At 35.4% G+C, this 25,775-nt stretch overlaps 1 protein-coding gene across 3 annotated transcripts in view; it reads left to right on the top strand.

Moving 5' to 3' along the window:
* The window catches only part of LOC128211905 (uncharacterized), a 75,393-nt gene that overhangs the window by 7,543 nt on the left and 42,075 nt on the right, over window positions 1-25,775 (top strand). For 2 of the 3 annotated variants that reach the window (XM_052917027.1, XM_052917026.1), the window contains exons 4-11: window positions 465-556; window positions 1,083-1,150; window positions 12,206-12,430; window positions 12,842-13,002; window positions 13,489-13,556; window positions 14,026-14,061; window positions 14,547-14,643; window positions 17,437-17,574. In XM_052917027.1, the coding sequence (XP_052772987.1) occupies window positions 465-556; window positions 1,083-1,150; window positions 12,206-12,430; window positions 12,842-13,002; window positions 13,489-13,556; window positions 14,026-14,061; window positions 14,547-14,643; window positions 17,437-17,574 (885 nt within the window). The remainder of the gene's footprint in view (window positions 1-464; window positions 557-1,082; window positions 1,151-12,205; window positions 12,431-12,841; window positions 13,003-13,488; window positions 13,557-14,025; window positions 14,062-14,546; window positions 14,644-17,436; window positions 17,575-25,775) is intronic. The other variant, XM_052917028.1, reaches the window with a different exon arrangement.

Genomic DNA, 25,775 nt, shown 5'->3' with positions numbered 1-25,775 from the left:
AACAAGTCACCCATACATGAAGTTTCCCAAGCATTAAATAGTCAATGTTGCCGCGCGTTAAATAGACTACATTACACACGCATGAGGCAGACAAAGCTGCCCATGTATTGAATAGAGTTGACATTGTTACTCATGCATTCGCTAGACAAAGCTACGCATGTATTAGGTACTTAAAGCTTCTCATGAATTAAGTAGACAAAGTTATCCAAGCATTTAATAGAAAAAGTGACGCACGCGTTAAGAAAACAGAGTAACACACGTATTAGGTATACTAAGTTACCTATGCATGTAATTCATTAAGTTATCCACGAGTGTAATGGAAATATCATCCAACTTCTTCCAGCTTCTTACGTTATTTCAAAATGATTACAGCATATTGTTTTATATGAACTGCTGCAGAGTTTGCTTTCAATAATAGATACATGTATGCGTATTTTTATTTATTGTCATGTATTTCTGTACAGCACAAGATGATGTCCCTTTGTACAACACACGTCTTGTTATACGCACGGTTGAAAAACCTTGGGCGGGTGATCTCCCTGCGGAAGAAATAGAGGTACCATCATTTTAACTAAACTTTTACTATGAAGTATTGTTTATTATGAATATAAAAATATGTTAATTTAAAGGTTTTGGTACAGTGCAGTGGTATAGTTTGACATTTGCCCGACTTAAGCAAGCCTCTACTCTAGCTGAAAGTGGTTTCCCGTGCTTGGTATGAGTAAAACATTTTATACCGCACAGTATTAAAGAGATTTACTATTTCAGAATTGCCGCCATTTAACAGAAAACAATATATGTATAAAAGACGAAATTGAAATTTAATTCTGATGTTTACTCAGTTTGGATTTGTTATTTGCAATTGTGTAAAAAATATTCACAAAAGGTTACAGCACATGAAATATATGAGATGAACTAACATCTCTCTGAGAGATGGCTGCTAATCGTTTCCTGCATTGATCTCTCTATCTCTTTGGTCTTGTGATATAAATGCTTATTTAGTATTTGTAGTTAAGGAATATCTGAACTAGTATTTGATAAATGGAACATAACTTAATAATCGCGATGTATATGTGTTTCAGAATAACCTGGAACAGAGAATTCTACATTATGCAATTGTTCCCCAAGTGGCCTACTACAGAAATGAACAGTAATATTTGCTATACTTTATCTTGTTCCCAAAGTGGCTTACTGCAGAACTGAACTGTACCATGTGCTATACTTTATCTTGTAAATAGTTCCCCAAGTGGCTTACTCCAGAAATGAACAGTACCATGTGCTATAATTTATCTTGTTAATAGTTCCCCAAGTGGCCTACTACAGAAATGAACAGTACTATTTGCTATACTTTATCTTGTAAATAGTTCCCAAAGTGGCCTACTACAGAAATGAACAGTACCATGTGCTATACTTTATCTTGTCAATAGTTCCCCAAGTGGCCTACTACAGAAATGAACTGTACCATGTGCTATACATTATCTTGTTAATAGTTCCCCAAGTGGCCTACTACAGAAATGAACAGTACTATTTGCTATACTTTATCTTGTAAATAGTTCCCCAAGTGGCCTACTACAGAAATGAGCTGTACCATGTGCTATACTTTATCTTGTTAATAGTTCCCCAAGTGGCCTACTACAGAAATGAACAGTACCATGTGCTATACTTTATCTTGTTAATAGTTCCCCAAGTGGCCTACTACAGAAATGAACAGTACTATTTGCTATACTTTATCTTGTAAATAGTTCCCCAAGTGGCCTACTACAGAAATGAACTGTACCATGTGCTATACTTTATCTTGTTAATAGTTCCCCAAGTGGCCTACTACAGAAATGAACTGTACCATTTGCTATACTTTATCTTGTAAATAGTTCCCCAAGTAACCTACTACAGAAATGAACAATACTATTTGCTATACTTTACCTTGTAAATAGTTCCCCAAGTGGCTTACTACAGAAATGAACTGTACCATGTGCTATACTTTATCTTGTAAATAGTTCCCCAAGTGGCTTACTACAGAAATGAACAGTACCATGTGCTATACTTTATCTTGTAAATAGTTCCCCAAGTGGCCTACTACAGAAATGAACTGTACCATGTGCTATACTTTATCTTGTGAATAGTTCCTCAAGTGGCCTACTACAGAAATGAACAGTACTATTTGCTATACTTTATCTTGTAAATAGTTCCCCAAGTGGCCTACTACAGAAATGAACAGTACTATTTGCTATACTTTATCTTGTGAATAGTTCCCCAAGTGGCCTACTACAGAAATGAACTGTACCATGTGCTATACTTTATCGTGTTAATAGTTCCCCTAGTGGCCTACTACAGAAATGAACAGTAACATGTGCTATACTTTATCTTGTAAATAGTTCCCCAAGTGGCCTACTACAGAACTGAACTGTACCATGTGCTATGCTTTATCTTGTAAATAGTTCCCCAAGTGGATTACTACAGAAATGAACAGTACTATTTGCTATACTTTATCTTGTAAATAGTTCCCCAAGTGGCCTACTACAGAAATGAACTGTACCATGTGCTATACTTAATCTTGTTAATAGTTCCCCAAGTGGCTTACTACAGAAATGAACAGTACCATGTGCTATATTTTATCTTGTAAATAGTTCCCAAGTGGCCTACTACAGAAATGAACAGTAATATTTGCTATACTTTATCTTGTAAAAAGTTCCCCAAGTGGCCTACTACAGAAATGAACTGTACCATGTGCTATACTTTATCTTGTAAATAGTTCCCCAAGTGGCTTACTACAGAAATGAACTGTACCATGTGCTACACTTTATCTTGTAAATAGTTCCCCAAGTGGCCTACTACAGAAATGAACAGTACTATGTGCTATACTTTATCTTGTAAATAGTTCCCCAAGTGGCCTACTACAGAAATGAACAGTACCATGTGCTATACTTTATCTTGTAAATAGTTCCCCAAGTGGCTTACTCAAGAAATGAACTGTACCATGTGCTATACTTTATCTTGTAAATAGTTCCCCAAGTGGCCTACTACAGAAATGAACAGTACTATGTGCTATACTTTATCTTGTAAATAGTTCCCAAAGTGGCCTACTACAGAAATGAACTGTACCATGTGCTATACTTTATCTTGTGTATAGTTCCCCAAGTGGCCTACTACAGAAATGAACAGTACTATTTGCTATACTTTATCTTGTGAATAGTTCCCCAAGTGGCCTACTACAGAAATGAACTGTTCCATGTGCTATACTTTATCTTGTTAATAGTTCCCCAAGTGCCTTACCACAGAAATGAACAGTACTATTTGCTATACTTTATCTTGTTTATAGTTCCCAAAGTGGCTTACTACAGAAATGAACTGTACCATGTGCTATTATTTGTCTTCTTAATAGTTCCCCAAGTGGCTTACCACAGAAATGAACTGTACCATGTGCTATACTTTATCTTGTGAATAGTTCCCCAAAAGGCCTACTACATAAATGAACTGTACCATGTGCTATATGTTATCTTGTAAATAGTTCCCAAAGTGGCCTACTACAGAAATGAACAGTAATATTTGCTATGCTTTATCTTGTAAATAGTTCCCCAAGTGGCTTACTACATAAATGAACAGTACTATTTGCTATACTTTATCTTGTGAATAGTTCCCCAAGTGGCTTACTACATAAATGAACAGTACAATTTGCTATACTTTATCTTGCAAATAGTTCCCCAAGTGGCCTACTACAGAAATGAACAGTACTATGTGCTATACTTTATCTTGTTAATAGTTCCCCAAGTGGCCTACTACAGAAATGAATTGTACCATGTGCTATACTTTATCTTGTTAATAGTTCCCCAAATGGATTATTACAGAAATGAACAGTACCATGTGCTATACTTTATCTTGTTAATAGTTCCCCAAGTGGCCTACTACAGAAATGAACAGTACTATGTCCTATACTTTATCTTGTTAATAGTTCCCCAAGTGGCCTACTACAGAAATGAACTGTACCATGTGCTATATTTTATCTTGTTAATAGTTCCCCAAGTGGATTACTACAGAAATGAACAGTACTATGTGCTATACTTTATCTTGTTAATAGTTCCCCAAGTGGCTTACTACAGAAATGAACAAGATCATGTGCAATACTTTATCTTGTTAGTAGTTCCCCAAGTGGCCTACTATAGAATTGAACAGTACTATGTGCTATACTTTATCTTGTTAATAGTTCCCCAAATGGCCTACTACAGAAATGAACTGTACCATGTGCTATACTTTATCTTGTTAATAGTTCCCCAAGTGGCCTACTACAGAAATGAACAATACTATGTGCTATACTTTATCTTGTTAATAGTTCCCCAAGTGGACTACCACAGAAATGAACTGTACAATGTGCTATACTTTATCTTGTTAATAGTTCCCCAAGTGGCCTACTACAGAAATGAACAATACTATGTGCTATACTTTATCTTGTTAATAGTTCCCCAAGTGTCCTACTACAGAAATGAACTGTACCATGTGCTATACTTTATCTTGTAAATAGTTCCCCAAGTGGCTTACTACAGAAATGAACTGTACCATGTGCTATACTTTATCTTGTAAATAGTTCCCCAAGTGGCCTACTACAGAAATGAACAGTACCATGTGCTATACTTTATCTTGTTAATAGTTCCCCAAGTGGCCTACTACAGAAATGAACTGTACCATGTGCTATAATTTATCTTGTTAATAGTTCCCCAAGTGGCCTACTACAGAAATGAACAGTACTATGTGCTATACTTTATCTTGTGTATAGTTCCCCAAGTGGCCTACTACAGAAATGAACTGTACCATGTGCTATAATTTATCTTGTTAATAGTTCCCCAAGTGGCTTACTACAGAAATGAACAGTACTATTTGCTATACTTGATCTTGTAAATAGTTCCCCAAGTGGCCTACTACAGAAATGAACTGTACCATGTGCTATAATTTATCTTGTTAATAGTTCCCCAAGTGGCCTACTACAGAAATGAACAATACTATGTGCTATACTTTATCTTGTGTATAGTTCCCCAAGTGGCCTACTACCGAAATGAACTGTACCATGTGCTATAATTTATCTTGTTAATAGTTCCCCAAGTGGCCTACTATATAATTGAACAGTACTATGTGCTATACTTTATCTTGTTAATAGTTCCCCAAATGGCCTACTACAGAAATGAACAGTACCATGTGCTATACTTTATCTTGTAAATAGTTCCCCAAGTAACCTACTACAGAAATGAACAATACTATTTGCTATACTTTACCTTGTAAATAGTTCCCCAAGTGGCTTACTACAGAAATGAACTGTACCATGTGCTATACTTTATCTTGTAAATAGTTCCCCAAGTGGCTTACTACAGAAATGAACAGTACCATGTGCTATACTTTATCTTGTAAATAGTTCCCCAAGTGGCCTACTACAGAAATGAACTGTACCATGTGCTATACTTTATCTTGTGAATAGTTCCTCAAGTGGCCTACTACAGAAATGAACAGTACTATTTGCTATACTTTATCTTGTAAATAGTTCCCCAAGTGGCCTACTACAGAAATGAACAGTACTATTTGCTATACTTTATCTTGTGAATAGTTCCCCAAGTGGCCTACTACAGAAATGAACTGTACCATGTGCTATACTTTATCGTGTTAATAGTTCCCCTAGTGGCCTACTACAGAAATGAACAGTAACATGTGCTATACTTTATCTTGTAAATAGTTCCCCAAGTGGCCTACTACAGAACTGAACTGTACCATGTGCTATGCTTTATCTTGTAAATAGTTCCCCAAGTGGATTACTACAGAAATGAACAGTACTATTTGCTATACTTTATCTTGTAAATAGTTCCCCAAGTGGCCTACTACAGAAATGAACTGTACCATGTGCTATACTTTATCTTGTTAATAGTTCCCCAAGTGGCTTACTCCAGAAATGAACAGTACCATGTGCTATATTTTATCTTGTAAATAGTTCCCAAGTGGCCTACTACAGAAATGAACAGAAATATTTGCTATACTTTATCTTGTAAATAGTTCCCCAAGTGGCCTACTACAGAAATGAACTGTACCATGTGCTATACTTTATCTTGTAAATAGTTCCCCAAGTGGCTTACTACAGAAATGAACTGTACCATGTGCTACACTTTATCTTGTAAATAGTTCCCCAAGTGGCCTACTACAGAAATGAACAGTACTATGTGCTATACTTTATCTTGTAAATAGTTCCCCAAGTGGCCTACTACAGAAATGAACAGTACCATGTGCTATACTTTATCTTGTAAATAGTTCCCCAAGTGTCTTACTCAAGAAATGAACTGTACCATGTGCTATACTTTATCTTGTAAATAGTTCCCCAAGTGGCCTACTACAGAAATGAACAGTACTATGTGCTATACTTTATCTTGTAAATAGTTCCCCAAGTGGCCTACTACAGAAATGAACTGTACCATGTGCTATACTTTATCTTGTGTATAGTTCCCCAAGTGGCCTACTACAGAAATGAACAGTACTATTTGCTATACTTTATCTTGTGAATAGTTCCCCAAGTGGCCTACTACAGAAATGAACTGTTCCATGTGCTATACTTTATCTTGTTAATAGTTCCCCAAGTGCCTTACCACAGAAATGAACAGTACTATTTGCTATACTTTATCTTGTTAATAGTTCCCCAAGTGGCTTACTACAGAAATGAACTGTACCATGTGCTATACTTTATCTTGTTAATAGTTCCCCAAGTGGCTTACCACAGAAATGAACTGTACCATGTGCTATACTTTATCTTGTGAATAGTTCCCCAAAAGGCCTACTACATAAATGAACTGTACCATGTGCTATATGTTATCTTGTAAATAGTTCCCAAAGTGGCCTACTACAGAAATGAACAGTAATATTTGCTATGCTTTATCTTGTAAATAGTTCCCCAAGTGGCTTACTACATAAATGAACAGTACTATTTGCTATACTTTATCTTGTGAATAGTTCCCCAAGTGGCTTACTACATAAATGAACAGTACAATTTGCTATACTTTATCTTGCAAATAGTTCCCCAAGTGGCCTACTACAGAAATGAACAGTACTATGTGCTATACTTTATCTTGTTAATAGTTCCCCAAGTGGCCTACTACAGAAATGAATTGTACCATGTGCTATACTTTATCTTGTTAATAGTTCCCCAAATGGATTACTACAGAAATGAACAGTACCATGTGCTATACTTTATCTTGTTAATAGTTCCCCAAGTGGCCTACTACAGAAATGAACAGTACTATGTCCTATACTTTATCTTGTTAATAGTTCCCCAAGTGGCCTACTACAGAAATGAACTGTACCATGTGCTATATTTTATCTTGTTAATAGTTCCCCAAGTGGATTACTACAGAAATGAACAGTACTATGTGCTATACTTTATCTTGTTAATAGTTCCCCAAGTGGCTTACTACAGAAATGAACAAGATCATGTGCAATACTTTATCTTGTTAGTAGTTCCCCAAGTGGCCTACTATAGAATTGAACAGTACTATGTGCTATACTTTATCTTGTTAATAGTTCCCCAAATGGCCTACTACAGAAATGAACTGTACCATGTGCTATACTTTATCTTGTTAATAGTTCCCCAAGTGGCCTACTACAGAAATGAACAATACTATGTGCTATACTTTATCTTGTTAATAGTTCCCCAAGTGGCCTACCACAGAAATGAACTGTACAATGTGCTATACTTTATCTTGTTAATAGTTCCCCAAGTGGCCTACTACATAAATGAACAATACTATGTGCTATACTTTATCTTGTTAATAGTTCCCCAAGTGTCCTACTACAGAAATGAACTGTACCATGTGCTATACTTTATCTTGTAAATAGTTCCCCAAGTGGCTTACTACAGAAATGAACTGTACCATGTGCTATACTTTATCTTGTAAATAGTTCCCCAAGTGGCTTACTACAGAAATGAACAGTACCATGTGCTATACTTTATCTTGTTAATAGTTCCCCAAGTGGCTTACTACAGAAATGAACTGTACCATGTGCTATAATTTATCTTGTTAATAGTTCCCCAAGTGGCCTACTACAGAAATGAACAGTACTATGTGCTATACTTTATCTTGTGTATAGTTCCCCAAGTGGCCTACTACAGAAATGAACTGTACCATGTGCTATAATTTATCTTGTTAATAGTTCCCCAAGTGGCTTACTACAGAAATGAACAGTACTATTTGCTATACTTGATCTTGTAAATAGTTCCCCAAGTGGCCTACTACAGAAATGAACTGTACCATGTGCTATAATTTATCTTGTTAATAGTTCCCCAAGTGGCCTACTACAGAAATGAACAATACTATGTGCTATACTTTATCTTGTGTATAGTTCCCCAAGTGGCCTACTACCGAAATGAACTGTACCATGTGCTATAATTTATCTTGTTAATAGTTCCCCAAGTGGCCTACTATAGAATTGAACAGTACTATGTGCTATACTTTATCTTGTTAATAGTTCCCCAAATGGCCTACTACAGAAATGAACTGTACCATGTGCTATAATTTATCTTGTTAATAGTTCCCCAAGTGGCCTACTACAGAAATGAACAATACTATGTGCTATACTTTATCTTGTGTATAGTTCCCCAAGTGGCCAACTACAGAAATGAACAATACTATGTGCTATACTTTATCTTGTGTATAGTTCCCCAAGTGGCCTACTACAGAAATGAACAGTACTATGTGCTATACTTTATCTTGTGTATAGTTCCCCAAGTGGCCTACTACAGAAATGAACAGTACTATGTGCTATACTTTATCTTGTGTATAGTTCCCCAAGTGGCCAACTACAGAAATGAACAATACTATGTGCTATACTTTATCTTGTAAATAGTTCCCCAAGTGGCTTACCACAGAAATGAACAGTACTATTTGCTATACTTTATCTTGTTTATAGTTCCCAAAGTGGCTAACTACATAAATGAACAGTACCATGTGCTATAATTCATCTTGTTAATAGTTCCCCAAGTGGATTACTACAGAAATGAACCGTACTATTTGCTATACTTTATCTTGTTAATAGTTCCCCAAGTGGCTTACTACAGAAATGAGCTGTACCATGTGCTATACTTTATCTTGTTAATAGTTTCCCAAGTGGATTACTACAGAAATGAACAGTACTATTTGCTATACTTTATCTTGTTAATAGTTCCCCAAGTGGCTTACTACAGAAATGAACTGTACCATGTGCTATACTTTATCTTGTTAATAGTTCCCCAAGTGGCCTACTACAGAAATGAACAGTACTATGTGTTATACTTTATCTTATAGATAATCCCCCAGTGGATTACTACAGAAATGAACAGTACCATTTGCTATACTTTATCGTGTTAATAATTTCCCAAGTGGCTTACTACAGAAATTAACTGTACCATGTGCTATACTTTATCTTATTAATAGTTCCCCAAGTGGCTTACTCCAGAGATGAACAGTACCATGTGCTATACTTTATCTTGTTAATAGTTTCCACAGTGGCCTACTACAGAAATGAACTGTACCATATGCTATATTTTATCTTGTTAATAGTTCCCCAAGTGGATTACTACAGAAATGAACAGTACTGTTTGCTATACTTTATCTTGTTAATAGTTCCCCAAGTGGCCTACTACAGAAATGAACTGTACCATATGCTATATTTTATCTTGTTAATAGTTTCCCAAGTGGTTTACTACAGAAATGAACTGTACCATGTGCTAAACTTTATCTTGTTAATAGTTCCCTAAGTGGCTTACTCCAGAAATGAACAGTACCATGTGCTATACTTTATCTTGTTAATAGTTCCCCAAGTGGCCTACTCCAGAAATGAACTGTACCATGTGCTTTACTTTATCTTGTTAATAGTTCCCCAAGTGGCCTACTACAGAAATGAACTGTACCATGTGCTATACTTTATTTTGTAAATAGTTCCCCAAGTGGCTTACTACAGAAATGAACTGTACCATGTGCTATAATTTGTCTTGTTAATAGTTCCCCAAGTGGCTTACCACAGAAACGAACTGTACCATGTGCTATACTTTATCTTGTGAATAGTTCCCCAAAAGGCCTACTACATAAATGAACTGTACCATGTGCTATACTTTATCTTGTAAATAGTTCCCATAGTGGCCTACTACAGAAATGAACAGTAATATTTTCTCTGCTTTATCTTGTAAATAGTTCCCCAAGTGGCTTACTACAGAAATGAACAGTACCATGTGCTACACTTTATCTTGTAAATAGTTCCCCAAGTGGCCTACTACAGAAATGAACAGTACTATGTGCTATACTTTATCTTGTAAATAGTTCCCCAAGTGGCTTACTACATAAATGAACTGTACCATGTGCTATACTTTATCTTGTAAATAGTTCCCCAAGTGGCCTACTACAGAAATGAACTGTACCATGTGCTATACTTTATCTTGTTAATAGTTCCCCAAGTGGTCTACTACAGAAATGAACAGTACCATGTGCTATACTTTATCTTGTAAATAGTTCTCCAAATGGCCTACTACAGAAATGAACTGTACCATGTGCTATACTTTATCTTGTAAATAGTTCTCCAAATGGCTTACTACATAAATTTGCAGTACTATGTGCTATACTTTATCTTGTTAATAGTTCCCCAAGTGGCTTACTACAGAAATGAACTGTACCATGTGCTATACTTTATCTTGTAAATAGTTCCCCAAGTGGCTTACTACAGAAATGAACTGTACCATGTGCTATACTTTATCTTGTTAATAGTTCCCCAAGTGGCTTACTACAGAAATGAACAGTACCATGTGCTATACTTTATCTTGTAAATAGTTCCCCTAGTGGCTTACTACATAAATGAACTGTACCATGTGCTATACTTTATCTTGTAAATAGTTCCCCAAGTGGCCTACTACAGAAATGAACTGTACCATGTGCTATACTTTATCTTGTTAATAGTTCCCCAAGTGGCCTACTACAGAAATGAACAGTACCATGTGCTATACTTTATCTTTTTAATAGTTCCCCAAATGGCTTACTACAGAAATGAACTGTACCATGTGCTATACATTATCTTGTGAATAGTTCCCCAAGTGGCCTACTACAGAAATGAACAGTACCATGTGCTATACTTTATCTTGTAAATAGTTCCCCAAGTGGCCTACTACAGAAATGAACTGTACCATGTGCTATACTTTATCTTGTAAATTGTTCCCCAAGTGGCTTACTCCAGAAATGAACAGTACTATATGCTATACTTTATCTTGTAAATAGTTCCCCAAGTGGCTTACTCCAGAAATGAACAGTACTATGTGCTATACTTTATCTTGTAAATAGTTCCCCAAGTGGCTTACTCCAGAAATGAACAGTACCATGTGCTATACTTTATCTTGTAAATAGTTCCCCAAGTGGCTTACTCCAGAAATGAACAGTACCATGTGCTATACTTTATCTTGTTAATAGTTCCCCAAGTGGCCTACTACAGAAATGAACAGTACTATGTGCTATACTTTATCTTGTAAATAGTTCCCCAAGTGGCCTACTACAGAAATGAACAGTACCATGTGCTATACTTTATCTTGTTAATAGTTCCCCAAGTGGCTTACTACAGAAATGAACAGTACTATGTGCTATACTTTATCTTGTAAATAGTTTCCCAAGTGGCCTACTACAGAAATGAACAGTACCATGTGCTATACTTTATCTTGTAAATAGTTCCCCAAGTGGCTTACTACAGAAATTAACAGTACTATGTGCTATACTTTATCTTGCAAATAGTTCCCCAAGTTTCCTACTACTGAAATGAACAGTACTATTTGCTATCTTGAAAATCTTTCGACGGAAACTCAAACACAGTCAAGCCCGAAGTCGTTTGAGGAACATTGAAAAACATACATTACTAATTTATAATTGGATTACACGCTCACTGCATCCTTTAGTTGTATTCCAAACTTTGTGTTTGTAGAGCAATGCGGAGCACCCAAATGGTGTCAAATGATTTTGTTTATTATATTGATTTTACTGACTTTAAAACTTACGAATGTACATTTCTGTTATCGTACGTGAAAATGAAACGTGTATATAAGTGGTTTATACTTTTCAAACTTGAGAACTTGAGTTCTATGTCAAAATAAAAAGAGAGAAATTGTAAAGAATAACATTAACGCTTCAGAAGTAAGTCCATGACTTTACAATTAAACCCAAACATATATATTTGTTATTGTTAGGACTGTAAGCTTCGTTGCACCATTCTTCAGAGGGGGGAACTTGGATGAAGTAATACAAAAAGAAAGAGAAAAAGCAGCAGAGATCGCAACGGAAAGACCATCTGAGAGAAAACCGGAAATAGCAGCTGAAAGACCGCAAACGTTAAAATGGAAGGATAAGTTACGAATACTTTACCAAATATGCCGGGCCATTGAATATCTTAATCAGCCACCAAAATGTGAAAGGTCAGTGACACACTTATGCATGCAACATTATTCAAAACTTTAATAGCGTGTGTATACTTTACATAAGTAGAACTAAAATGCATTGATTTATATAACTTTAATGTTGTCTTATCATACATGCAATGGTACGTCTCATTTATTTTGTGTATCTAAGATGTGTATTTAAGTCAATATAACACAATGCAAGCGTTATGGTTATTCAACAATGCCACATGTTTTGTTTTTTAAATAAGTGTATGTGACATATAGTTGTTTAGAAGTAAACAACCATAATACAACCATAATACCAGATTGTGACACTTATTTTCGGACTGTTTAATTTAAGCGCACTAAGACTTGGCATGGTCACAAGTTCATTTAAAATCGAGTAAATGTCTCCAAATACATATATGATGCTATTTAAATATTCAGAAAACCTGTATCCCATGGCAACATTTGCATGCAAAACGTTCTATTGGATGAGCAGAAGAACGCCCGATTGTTATTTCTTACACCAAAATCGGTCGAAGGAGGAGTTGGGGAGGAACAGTTTCAAGAGGACAAAAACAAAGATGTGCAAGCCTTCAAACAATGTATGGTCAGCTTAACTGTATATATATCATGCCTTTCGATGAAATCTTACTTACCACTACCACTACCACTACTACTACTACTTCTACTAGATCTACCACAACTACTACTACTACTACTACTACTACTACTACTACTACTACTACTACTACTACTACTACTACTACTACTACTACTACTACTACTACTACTACTACTACTACTACTACTACTACTACTACTACTACTACTACTACTACTACTACTACCACTACTACTACTACTACTACTACTACTACTACTACCACTACCACCACCATCACCACCACTACCACTACCACTACTACTACAACTACTACTACTACTACTTTTTTCCTAAAGCTAGTACAAATACTTTAAAGCACCATCAACATTACTTCAGCAACTCTACTGCAACCGAGACTACTACTACGACATCACATGTAAATGATTTATTCGTCTTTCTTGAATATGTTTTGCTTTATTTATAGTGGCATACGACATCCTTCAACAAAGTACGAATAAAGCAGCATCAGATGTTCTTGCACATATACAAAAGGTAAATATAAACTCCTCTCACTGATCCTTCTTTGATTAATTGATGATACAACATATAGCTCTCTGCCCGTAGCATTCCTTCAGTTCAATTTACTCAACGGACATAAAACGAGAAATTTAAGAGCAGATGTTGAAAACGTAGGGTGGTTTTAGATAATGCTTATATTTGATGTTGTTACTGATAAGGATTCGGACAAGTGTCAGCTTCAGTATTCGGAAACTAGTTTAAAACCACATTGAACTACCTGATCATCCCAGGGCTATAATGGAAACTTTTATTATAATCATATGTTGATGAGTATGTGTTCTGTCGTTTTTGTTTTTGTTTTCTAATTTGTCTCTCGTTAAAGTATTTATAAGATTTAATCCATATGAATCTTAACAGAGTTTTTGTTAATTGACATCGTCCCGAAGGATTTTTTTAACAAGGTTCCACAAATTGGAAAGTTTTTATTCTGACTTTGTTTCAGACTGTTACCATGACAGATATAAAAAAAGAATTGAAGGTAAGACTATTGTTCTTTAATCATGTACAAATTTGAATGATGCTTTGATATCCTTCTTAGTCATATAAGGTTCGAACAGGTGGTTTGGTTATAGAGAAAGTTGGATCCATTAGCACGACTGGAATTATCGCTGACCTACTTGTTAAGAGGTTTGCGCTAATTATGTTTTAACGAAAGCAGGCTACATGTCCATAGCCCAACTCTGCAATAGTAAGTAGTAATTTAAAATAAGGTTACTACATGGAACGAAAAAAAAGACATTCAGGTTAAGTCATTTGATCGTTTTATCACACGCCTTTTGCATCTGGTTTGCAAGAAAATAGTGAATTTCAAATTGCCACGTGTTTTCGTTAGTTTACATAGAATATCCCAAGTTCGTGAATGTAAAGAACTGACAGCATGCCTTTTCTGCAGTAATGTTATGACTCAGCAAATATCTACAGATGCATCTTAGGTACGTTTATATAGTAATAATACATTTCCAGTCGGATCTCAGAGGAATGGGTATCAACTGGTGGACCCCATCGCAAGACAATGGAAAAAAGAAAGACAAGTGTGAGATTTGCTGCGTAAATAAGCCCGGTATGGTAAAGTTACCTTTTTTATTCATGATAAAGTGTTTTTTTTTAAATGACGGCACATTTTCCATGCATTTGGCGATTTGTGAACAATCTTTAAGAGTTGATAAAACCGACCGCAATATTTCGATAAGTTGAACATTCTAAATAAAATATGAAGGGAATTTTGATTATCTTTAACTATGCATTAGCTCATAAAAAACAACAAAACCGGAAAATGGTTTTAAAATTGGTTAATGATAACGATGAATGGAACATAGTGAGTCTATCCCCATCCCCAATGCGCCTCAATTACACCTTTATTATTTTCCCAATATCCTGCGCATCAAAAAATGCCAACTGGTGAGGTTCTGCGTACTGCATACAACCTACTTCAATCCGGAGTACTACATTAACAAAACTTCTAGATACCGCGTACAGAATAGGTGGGATCCTTCGAACATGTTCTACATTTAATGTTAATAACTAGCAAACCAAAAAAGAATAGTTACGTATTCGATATGGATGATAGAAAATTACTAAATAAAAAAGTAAAGTTTATTGCACGGACTGTTGATAAATAACAGCATATCAAAATGGAGTTACGTATTTTACATGACTAGTTGATATTTAGCAAACAAAAAGAAAGTAATGTATTTATACATGATCAGTTAATAACGCGCAAGTACAAAGAAAGTAACGTATTATACATGGTCGGTTAATAACGCGCAAGTACAAAGAAAGTAACGAATTATACATTGTGTGTTAATAACAAGTAAACGAAAAAGAAAGTAACGTATATAACATGGTCGGTAAATAACAAGCAAACGATAAAGAAGTAACGTATTTAACATGGTCGGTGAATAATGAGCAAATACAAAGAAATAAACCTATTTAACATGGTAGGTAAATTACAAGCAAACGAAAAAGAAAGTAATGTATTTAACATGGTCGGTTAATAACGAGCAATTACAAAGGAAGTAATGTATTTAACATGGTCGGTAAAACCAAACGAGCGCATACAAAGAAAGTAACGTATTTAACGTGGTCGGTTAATAAAAAGCAAACTGAAAGAAAGAAACGTATTTAACATGGTCGGTAAGTAACAAGCAAACGAAAAAGAAAGTAAAGTATTAAACATGGTCGGTAAATAATAAGCAAATACAAAGATATAACCTATTTAACATGGTAGGTAAATAACAAGCAAACGAAAAAGAAAGTTATGTATTTGACATGGTCGGTTAATAATGAGCGAAAACAAAGAAAGTAACGTATTTAACATGGTCGGTAAGTAACAAGCAAATATAAAGATAGTAACGTATTTAACATGGTCGGTAAGTAACAAGCAAACAGAAAGAAAGAAACGTATTTAACATGGACGGTAAGTAACAAGCAAATACAAAGAAAGTAACGTATTAAACATGGTTGGTTAATAACAAGCAAACACAAAAGAAAGTAACGTATTTAACATGGTCGGTAAATAATGAGCGAATACAAAGAAAGTAACGTATTTTACATGGTCGGTAAATAACAAGCAAATGAAAAAGAAACTAATGTATCTAACATGGTCAGTAAATAACGAGCAATTACAAAGGAAGTAACGTATTTTACATGGTAGATAAATAACGAGCAAACAGAAAGAAAGTAACGTATTTAACATGGTCGGTAAATAACAAGCAAATACAAAGAAAGTAACGTATCTACACATGGTCGGATAAAAACAAGCAAATACAAAGAAAGTAACGTATGTATACATGGTCGGTTAATAACGAGCAAATACACAGAAAATAACGTATTATACATGGTATGGTAACAACAAGCAAACGTAAAAGAAAGAAACGTATTTAACATGGTCGGTAAATTACAAGTAAACGAAAAAGAAAGTAACGTATTTAACATGGTCGGTAAATAAAAAACAAACGAAAAAGAAAGGAACGTATTTTAATATGGTCGGTAAATAACAAGCAGGAAAAATAAAAATAACATTTTTAACATGATCGGTTAAAAACAAGCAAACGAAAAAGAAAGTCACGTATTTAACATGATCGTTACATAAAAAGCAAATGGAAAAGAAAGTAACGTATTTAACATGGTCGGTAAATAACAATCAAACGAAAAAGAAAGTAACGTATTATAGTTGGTATGTCAATAAGAGCATACAAAAAGACAATAACGCATTATACATGGTCGGTTCATGAAAAGCAGACAAAACGAAAGTAACGTATTATACATGGTCGGTTAATAACGCGCAAGTACAAAGAAAGTAACGAATTATACATGGTGTGTTAATAACAAGTAAACGAAAAAGAAAGTAACGTATTGAACGGTTTATAACGATCAAATACAAATAAAGTAACGTATTTATACATGGTCGGTTAATAACGAGCAAATACAAAGAAAGTAACGTATTATACATGGTCGGTTAATAACAAGCAAACAAAAAGACAGTAACGTATTATACATGGTCGGTAAATAACAAGCAAACACAAAAAAGTAACGTATTGGTCGGTAAATATCAAGCAATCAAAAAGAAAGTAACATTGATTTTCGTTTATCTATGCTGGTTTATAACAAGCACACATGGTCGGTTGATACCGAACATTAAAAAAAAGTTCGTATTTTTCATTTCTTATCAAAAACAAGCAAACAAAGGAGAATTTGTAAAAAAATGTACGTGGATGGTTAAGAACTAGCATACAAAGGACAAATAGTACCGTACACATTTTAAAAAACATCGAATGCTGAAAATGTATAACACATGTAGGCAGGAACTTTTTTTGTTGTTTTTGTATACATGCATTTAGAATATTGATTTCAGAGAAGACTTTTGACAAGCTTACACATGATGGATTGTGTGGTTCCCAAATACAGATGTGCGTTGGTTGTTTGTGGAACTGGCAATACAATCCCATCAAGTGCCACTCTTGTGATCAAGACAAAATACGGTCCCCAGTCGGTGAGCAATATTCAGAGAGCATAACCATGTATTTCATACCTATCAAACTGTAAAGCCTGAGCATTACTTTAAAAACCAGACAAATTGCTGACTATCGATCTGATGATAGTATCACATCATGCTTCACAGCTGAAATCAACCTAAAGTACATTCAGCAATCGTTAAACTTAGGCATTGGCTTAATAATTGTATAGTATCATTCCCTTACTTGTTGATAACTTAGGCATGGCTTGATCATTGTATAGTGGACTCCCATAACGTGTTAATAACTTAGGCATTATCTTGATCACTGTATAGTGGCCTCCCATTACGTGTTGATAACTTAGGCATTGTCTTGATCATTGTATAGTGGACTCCCATAACGTGTTAATAACTTAGGCATTGTCTTGATTATTGTATAGTGGACTCCCATAACGTGTTAATAACTTAGGCATTGTCTTGATCACTGTATAGTGGCCTCCCATTACGTGTTGATAACTTAAGCATTGTCTTGATCATTGTATAGTGGACTCCCATTACGTGTTGATAACTTAGGCATTGTCTTGATCATTGTATAGTGGACTCCCATAACGTGTTGATAACTTAGGCATTGTCTTGATCATTGTATAGTGGACTCCCATAACGTGTTGATAACTTAGGCATTGGCTTGATCATTGTATAGTAGCCTCCCATTACGTGTTGATAACTTAGGCATTGGCTTGATCATTGTATAGTAGCCTCCAATTACGTGTTAATAACTTAGGCATTGGCTTGATCATTGTATAGTGGCCTCCCATTACGTGTTAATAACTTAGGCATTGGCTTGATCATTGTATAGTAGCCTCCCATTACGTGTTGATAACTTAGGCATTGGCTTGATCATTGTATAGTAGCCTCCCATTACGTGTTAATAACTTAGGCATTGTCTTGATCATTGTATAGTGGACTCCCATTACGTGTTGATAACTTAGGCATTGGCTTGATCATTGTATAGTAGCCTCCCATTACGTGTTAATAACTTAGGCATTGTCTTGATCATTGTATAGTGGACTCCCATAACGTGTTGATAACTTAGGCATTGGCTTGATCATTGTATAGTAGCCTCCCATTACGTGTTGAAAACGTAGGTATTTGTTTGATCATAGTTACCACCCCTCACGTGTTGATATAATTGGCATTGTCTTGATCACTGTATAGTAGCCTCCCATGACCTGTTGATAACGTAGGCATTGGCTTGGTCATTATATAGTATTCTTCCTTAACAGTTGATAAATTAGGCATGGCTTGATCATTGTATAGTAGCCTTCCCATTACGTGTTGATACATAAGGCATTGGCTTGATCATTGTATAGTAGCCTCTCATTGTGCTGCAGCTCAAGCATTGTCTTGATCATTGTATAGTAGCCTCCCCTTACGTGTTGAACGCATATACTTTGCAATTAGTATTGTATAGTATCCTTCCATTACGTGTTGATAATATTGGATTTGTAATGATCACTGTAGCGTAGCATTCCCTTACGTGTTGTTCATATTGGCATTTTAATGAATACTGTAGCGGAGCCTACCCTTACATGTTGATAACATTGACATTTTTATATCAATTGATAGTAGCCTCCGTTTATGAATTGAGTATACTAGCTTTGCCATGATATCTGTAAAACTGCCTCCCCTATACGATTTGGTAACATTAGCATTGCTTTCATCACTGTATATTAACAACACCTTACGTGTGAATTACTATTATCGATACCATCCGGTTAATGTGTGTCAACTTATTCCGAAAAATGTATTAATCTGTTGTATTCCATATATACACTGTACGTCTAGCATAAAGAGTACTGTTATTCAAATCAATGTTACCGTTTACTAAGTCGTGTCTACACTCACACTTATTTTTCTTATTTCAAAAGCATGATATATGTATGCTGATAACTCTCTTACAGTATTAACGTTTTCGGACTGCAAAAGTTGTACAGTCTTATACATACTAGGCCTAAGTATATAGTATCGTTTTATATATTTATCTCTAATAGTATTATAAAGGTTACATTCCATCAAAAAATGATATTCATCTTCAAGTACTTGGCATACATTACAGATCCTATCTTCTCTTGGTACATTTGACCATCGTCCAGTTTCTTTTAGTAAACGATGAGAACTAAGTTTAACCGTGACATAGCAATTCTATATTTTTTTACACTAACAATATTCACGTATGCTTGGTATTCAAATTTACCGACATATCTGTAAAACGTTGCTCTAGATGAATCATTTATCCGACTATTAAGATTTTGAATAAAGTTATCTTTGTCTCTTTGCTTAAACAAGCTGATAAATGCATTAATGTCACCAACACCTGTGTTAACCATACCTCATTGAACCCAAAATTACACAGCATGTCTCTTACACTAGCGGCCCAGTTCTTTTTTCTTGGTCTAAAACTAATATCAATGTCTCTTAACATCATTTTATACACATTGTTAATAAATTTTCTATCCGAGCACTCTATCACTTTAAACCAGTCTTTGAGTATAGAAACATAACGTAGATAAACAAAGTCTAATCGTCCAAGCTCGTTATGTACAATGCCGTTCTGCGTTGATGTCTTAACTTTCAATATTGATTTGCAAAATAAAGTATGTATGCGTTCTACACACAATGCATCTGTAAATCCCCGAACCTTACATCCATAAAATAAGATAGGGTTGACCAGCTTATCCAAAGGATCTAAAATATGTTCTACGGAAATATTAGTGAAATGAATTATCTGAATTTGATTGCATATCTTCTGGTGTAGTTGCAAAAATAACAATATCGTCTGCATACATCAACAGGAATATGTTTACATCATTCGCACCTTATGTCATAAGATCTTCCTCTAAATCGTACATTGCAAATAAAAATGGACTCAGACTGTCACCTTGCATTACACCAAGGCATCAAAGGCATAACCTGTTTTACCTAGTAATTTATCATGTAAGCTAACAGTATTATACATTGACTTTATAATATTAAATAATTCACCTCTTACACCTAGTCTATATATTTTTTTGCCAAATATTTGGCCGAACAATATAATCGAATGCCTTGGAATAATCCACAAATAAACAATATAGCTTGTCATTATTATTTTAACAATGATTTATTAATGCGTTAAGAACAAAAACATTGCCAACAGTGCCCATCATTGATCTAAAACCTACTTGAGCTTCGACGTACACATACTAATTCTCAGCCCATTCTGTTAAGCGAGTATTAATAATTTTTGTGAACAGTTTTTCTATAACACTTAATAAGGTTACTCGTTTAAAATTACTAACTTCACCAACACTTCCTTTCTTGTGTATAGGCACTATATGGCCTTCTCCTCATGATTTAGGAAAATAGCCTACTTCTAATATTTTATTAAAAAGGTGTATTAATACTAAAATAAATATATTCTTACCATAATACAAGAATTCATTAATAGTTCTATCAGGGCCCCCACTTTTCCCCAGATTCAATTTTGATATGCCTTTATCTATATCAACGATAGTAAATGGTATGTCATATTTTGCAAACATAGTTTTCATTTCACTTCCTAATACTTGATTATTAAAAAATAATACATCTTCATCAGCCTGAAAAATCTACTCTCAGGATTATTTATAGCTTTAAAGTATTCAGTAAATGTTTTTAATGAAATATTCGTTGGTGATTTTTGTGAGACAGTCTCCTTTAACATATTCCAATACAACTTAGCATTTTTAAAGGGTGCCTTTAACAAATCTTGGGTTTTTATTCTACTTATATTGTAATTAAAAGATCTCACATTTTTATTATACACATTTCTTGCTTGTATCATACTAATTCTATTCTCACGCCTATCCATATTTAATTTGTTATAAAAGTATTTTCTACTTTCAATACATATATTTTAAAATAAGGCGTCACCACCTTTTGCATTTCTATGAAAATCATGACAGTCAGAAAATGTTTTAGAATGTTTATCAAATAATGGTTTACAAACACTATTCATATGATATAACACTGTCTACATACATAAGTCTATGTCACTATTTGAAGCAATATTACTTATATCACTATTTAGTTGCTGTACATGGTTTATAAAATCAATATCATTAATACTTTTCATATAGACATCTTTATGTTCTGTGTTCCACTTATAATATGCATTCATGTTTAACCCAGGCGCATAACTTTTATTCTGTTCAGAATCTATATTATAATCGTTTTGGTTAACATTATTTAACAATGAAAATTCTATTAAACAGTGATCAGATAAAATATTTGGTCCATGGTTGACAAAACACTGAAAAACATTTAATAAATGTTCGCTCACAATACAATAATCTACCACGCTTGACCCATTAATGCTAACATAAGTAATTTAGTCACCACAATCATCCCATACACGCCCGTTAGCTATTCTCAGCCCGGACTGTTTTAAAAAATCAATTAACAGTCGTCCATTCGAATTCACATTTTAATCTTTATTATTTCTTGCCAAAAAACGATCTGCAATGTAATCATCGGGTAAAATATTTAGATTTGATAATTCAACATTATCATCCTCGACAAAATCATGTAAAGTTCCTGTGCGTAAATTAAATTAACGCCTAAAATCATAAACGTATATTTTTCCGCTCCCCCTGAGCTCTGAAAATGGGCGATATTGTCTAAACTATTATCAAAGGTACTTTTTTCTACAACATATACATAACATACACAAATCAGCAAATCAGTCATAATATCGAAATGTTTTTCATCTAATTTAACCAAAAAATGAGAATCATTTTGTTGCATAACACACATATCTGGACTTGCTAGCTTATCTCTAATATATAAAATTATTCCACCTGAATTTCGAGTACTGCCTTTAAGTTTCTCTTTTCAATTTAAGACTACATGTTGAAATCCACTAACTGTAAAATCTAAATCATCACATCCCCAAGTCTCAGTTAAACATATAAAATCATTTATATCAAATATCAGTCTTAAATCATTGCTTTCAAGTTTGTTTATACGTTTAAGTTTTAATCCCTGAATGTTCAATAAAGCAACCGGTAGAACTACAACCGTCCTAGGTATTAACCCCAATAGGCAGTTCACTATTTGAAACCACGCTCTGATTGGTCGGCTGTGTTTTTTTTCGTGACGTGGTAGTCGCTGGTTTAGCGCTGGCTAATATCGGTCTGTTCCGATTAGTTGATGACTGGCCACGTGATCGAGGTCGGCCACGTGCACTTTGTTTATCAACAATAGCACTGTTAATCGGAGTACCTGAAATCAATGACTGCGATAGTGTCTGCGAATATGTCAGATTACTGATGCCACCAGTCGTCAGCGTAAGTGGCACAGGTTCCGGAAAAAGCCTTCTACTGGCCTGTTGCTGTGTAAGGGCTGGCTCGGTAGATCCCGTCGTGATAAGGGGCACGTCCCCACCTGACACAACTTTATCTTTGAATGTCGAACCCAAAACGCCACTCACGCCGACGGCTCTCGTGTCGGCGCGGTTTCACTACTTACATATGGCGTAGAACGTCGGGGTATGGATTTTGCTAGTAAAGTATGCCAGTTCGGGAATTCATTCATAATCGTTTGGTTATTTACCACGAGTTCGGCGGGATACTTTAGTTGCACTCTGTTGGCACGATTTGATTTGCAATCCTTAAACGTTGGCCATAATATTTTCCTTGCATTTCGTATTGTTATTGGATAGTCCCTATCCACGGCGCATCTCGACCAAGCCAAATCTCTTGCATTGCGCTTGACCGCGTCCACTTCCGTTTGTGAACGGAACGTCACTATACGCGGGCGAGCTCTACGCTGACCGGGGCGCTGTGGGAAACCCAACCTTTCTGCATGTCCTATATAAAACTCGTCAGAGACATATCATAGAGAAAATCTCTGACTAGATCGTAAATTTCTTTCCTCTGATCATCTTCTAGCCCATAAATAATCACATTACAACATTTCTCCCTTGCTTGTAGAACTATGAGCTTATATGTTAAAGTTGTTATTTTATCGTCATGCTCTTCAATTTTGTGTTTCACTTGCTCAAGGCTGGCGTCTACCTGTATCACAGAGCTTTGAGCTTTTTCCACTGTGTCGATTTTTATAAATAGAACATTTAACTTACTGTCTATGCTCATGGTTTGGAAAGAGTCCAGTTCGACACTACCTGTATCTGCACGTTTACGCTTCGGGTCTCTCTTGCCGCCGACGACCCGCCATTGTTCTCCTGCTCTTTCTCCCGCGCTTGAAAACAAATCCTGGCTCTCCTGGTCTTGTGTTAAATCTGATAGTAATTCACTGAATTCCATTGCCTTAGATTCTATTTTACTTTCATGTAACTTGATTTAGATCCACTTATTAAATTAATAAATCATTGAAAATTCAGTTTTTCACTACAGGTAAAAGTTGCGATGTGTACTGTCCGCCATATTTAATCCCTATGTGACAGGTCTTGATTAATCTGCAAAAATGATCATTTTAAGGGCTTCCTGCAAGACTGATCCCTGTCACTTTATTGACTGTGAATAAGATACTCTGGAGAAAGACCATTTTTTTATTTAAAGGACAGAATGACGCGATGTTTGCGTCTCCTTTCCGCCAGTGTATCTCAGTTAACGTCATCCCTAAGCCGCTCAATACTACAAAGTTTGGTAGCACCGGTTACAATTCTAGCCGCCTCGTGTTGGACAGCTTCGATATCATTTTTTAATTCATTATTACAATTGTCCCAGACATTATCGGCATACTCGAGTAAAGGTCTAATAAAAGAGTCATACATTTTATCCAAGGCTGCACGGGAAATTACAAACTTTAATGTCCTAAGAATATCAATTCTCTGCCATGCCTTGTTGATGTTTGAAGATATGTGAGATTGCTATTTGCCATCTGAAGAGAAGGGTACCTAAATATGTTTATGTGTGCTGATTTGAGATATTGGAACATTGTCGAGATAAAGTGGGGGTTGGTTTTGTTGTTGACGTTTATGAATAAATAGAAAACATTCTGTCTTAGATGGACTAAAAGTTACTAGCCATTTCTTCGACCAAGATGATATTTAAGACAGGTCATGGTTAAGGTCGGCTGCAGAAGATACGGGATCTTCGACAATAATGTAAAGACTGGTGTGATCTGCGAATAAGCGGATGTTTGCCTTAATGCCATTGACAATGTCATTAATGAATATAAGAAAGAGCAAAGGTCCAAGGATAGATCATTGAGGAACACCAGCGTTGATATTGAGGATTCCTGAAGCAGAGTTGTATAATACTACCCGTTGTTTGCGGTCAAAAAGATAAGAGGAAAACGAATGAAGAAGTGAGCCACTTATACAGATGTTTGACAGATAATGAATAATGCCATGATGCCAAACGCGGTTGAACGCCTTTGATACGTCACAAAAGACAGCCCGTACTTTTTTCCCTTTATCCAAGGCTTTGCTGACGCCGTTGTAAAAGAAAGCTAACTGGTTGACGCTAGAATCGCCTTTGTTGAAGCCAGATTGGAAGGATGTAAGTATTCTACTCGAGATGACGTATTTGTAGAGGTATTTGTGGATGCAGCGCTCCATGAGTTTGCCAATACAACTAAGAAGTGGTATTGGTCTATAACTGCAGGGACTAGATGGATCAGAGTTTTTGGAAATGGGGCAGACATTCGGCAACTTCCAAGGAGAAAGGAAAGTAGAATTTGCCAACAAGTTGTTAAAATAGTTTCAGAGAGATACAGAAAGTTGGCATTGCCCTGATCACTATTTTGTAGCCTACCATAACGTGTTGATTACATTGGCATTGCCTAAATCACTGAATAATAGCCTTCCATTTCTTGTCTTTGACATTGGCATTGCCTTGATCACTAAATTTTAGCCTCCCATTACCTATCGTTGACATAAGCGTTGCCTTGATCACTGAAGTGAAGCCTCCCATTACGTGTCGTTGACATTGACATTGCCTTGATAACTGAATTGTAGCCTCCCATTAAGTGTCGTTGACATTGTCATTACCTTGATAACTGTATGGTAATCTCCCATAATTTGTCATTGACATTAGCATTGCCTTGATCTTTGTATATTTGCCTACCATTACGTGTCGTTGACATTTGTATTGCCCTGCCCACTGTATAGTAGCCTCCCATAACGTGTTGATGGCATTGGTATTGCCTTGATCACTGTATATTAGCCTTCCATTGCTGGTCGTTAACAATGGTAT

The sequence above is a fragment of the Mya arenaria genome, chromosome 12, assembly GCF_026914265.1.
Source record: "Mya arenaria isolate MELC-2E11 chromosome 12, ASM2691426v1".
Classification (NCBI taxonomy): Eukaryota; Metazoa; Mollusca; class Bivalvia; order Myida; family Myidae; genus Mya; species Mya arenaria.
The sequence above is the reverse complement of the archived record's forward strand: the minus strand, read 5'-3'. Positions and strand labels throughout refer to the sequence as shown.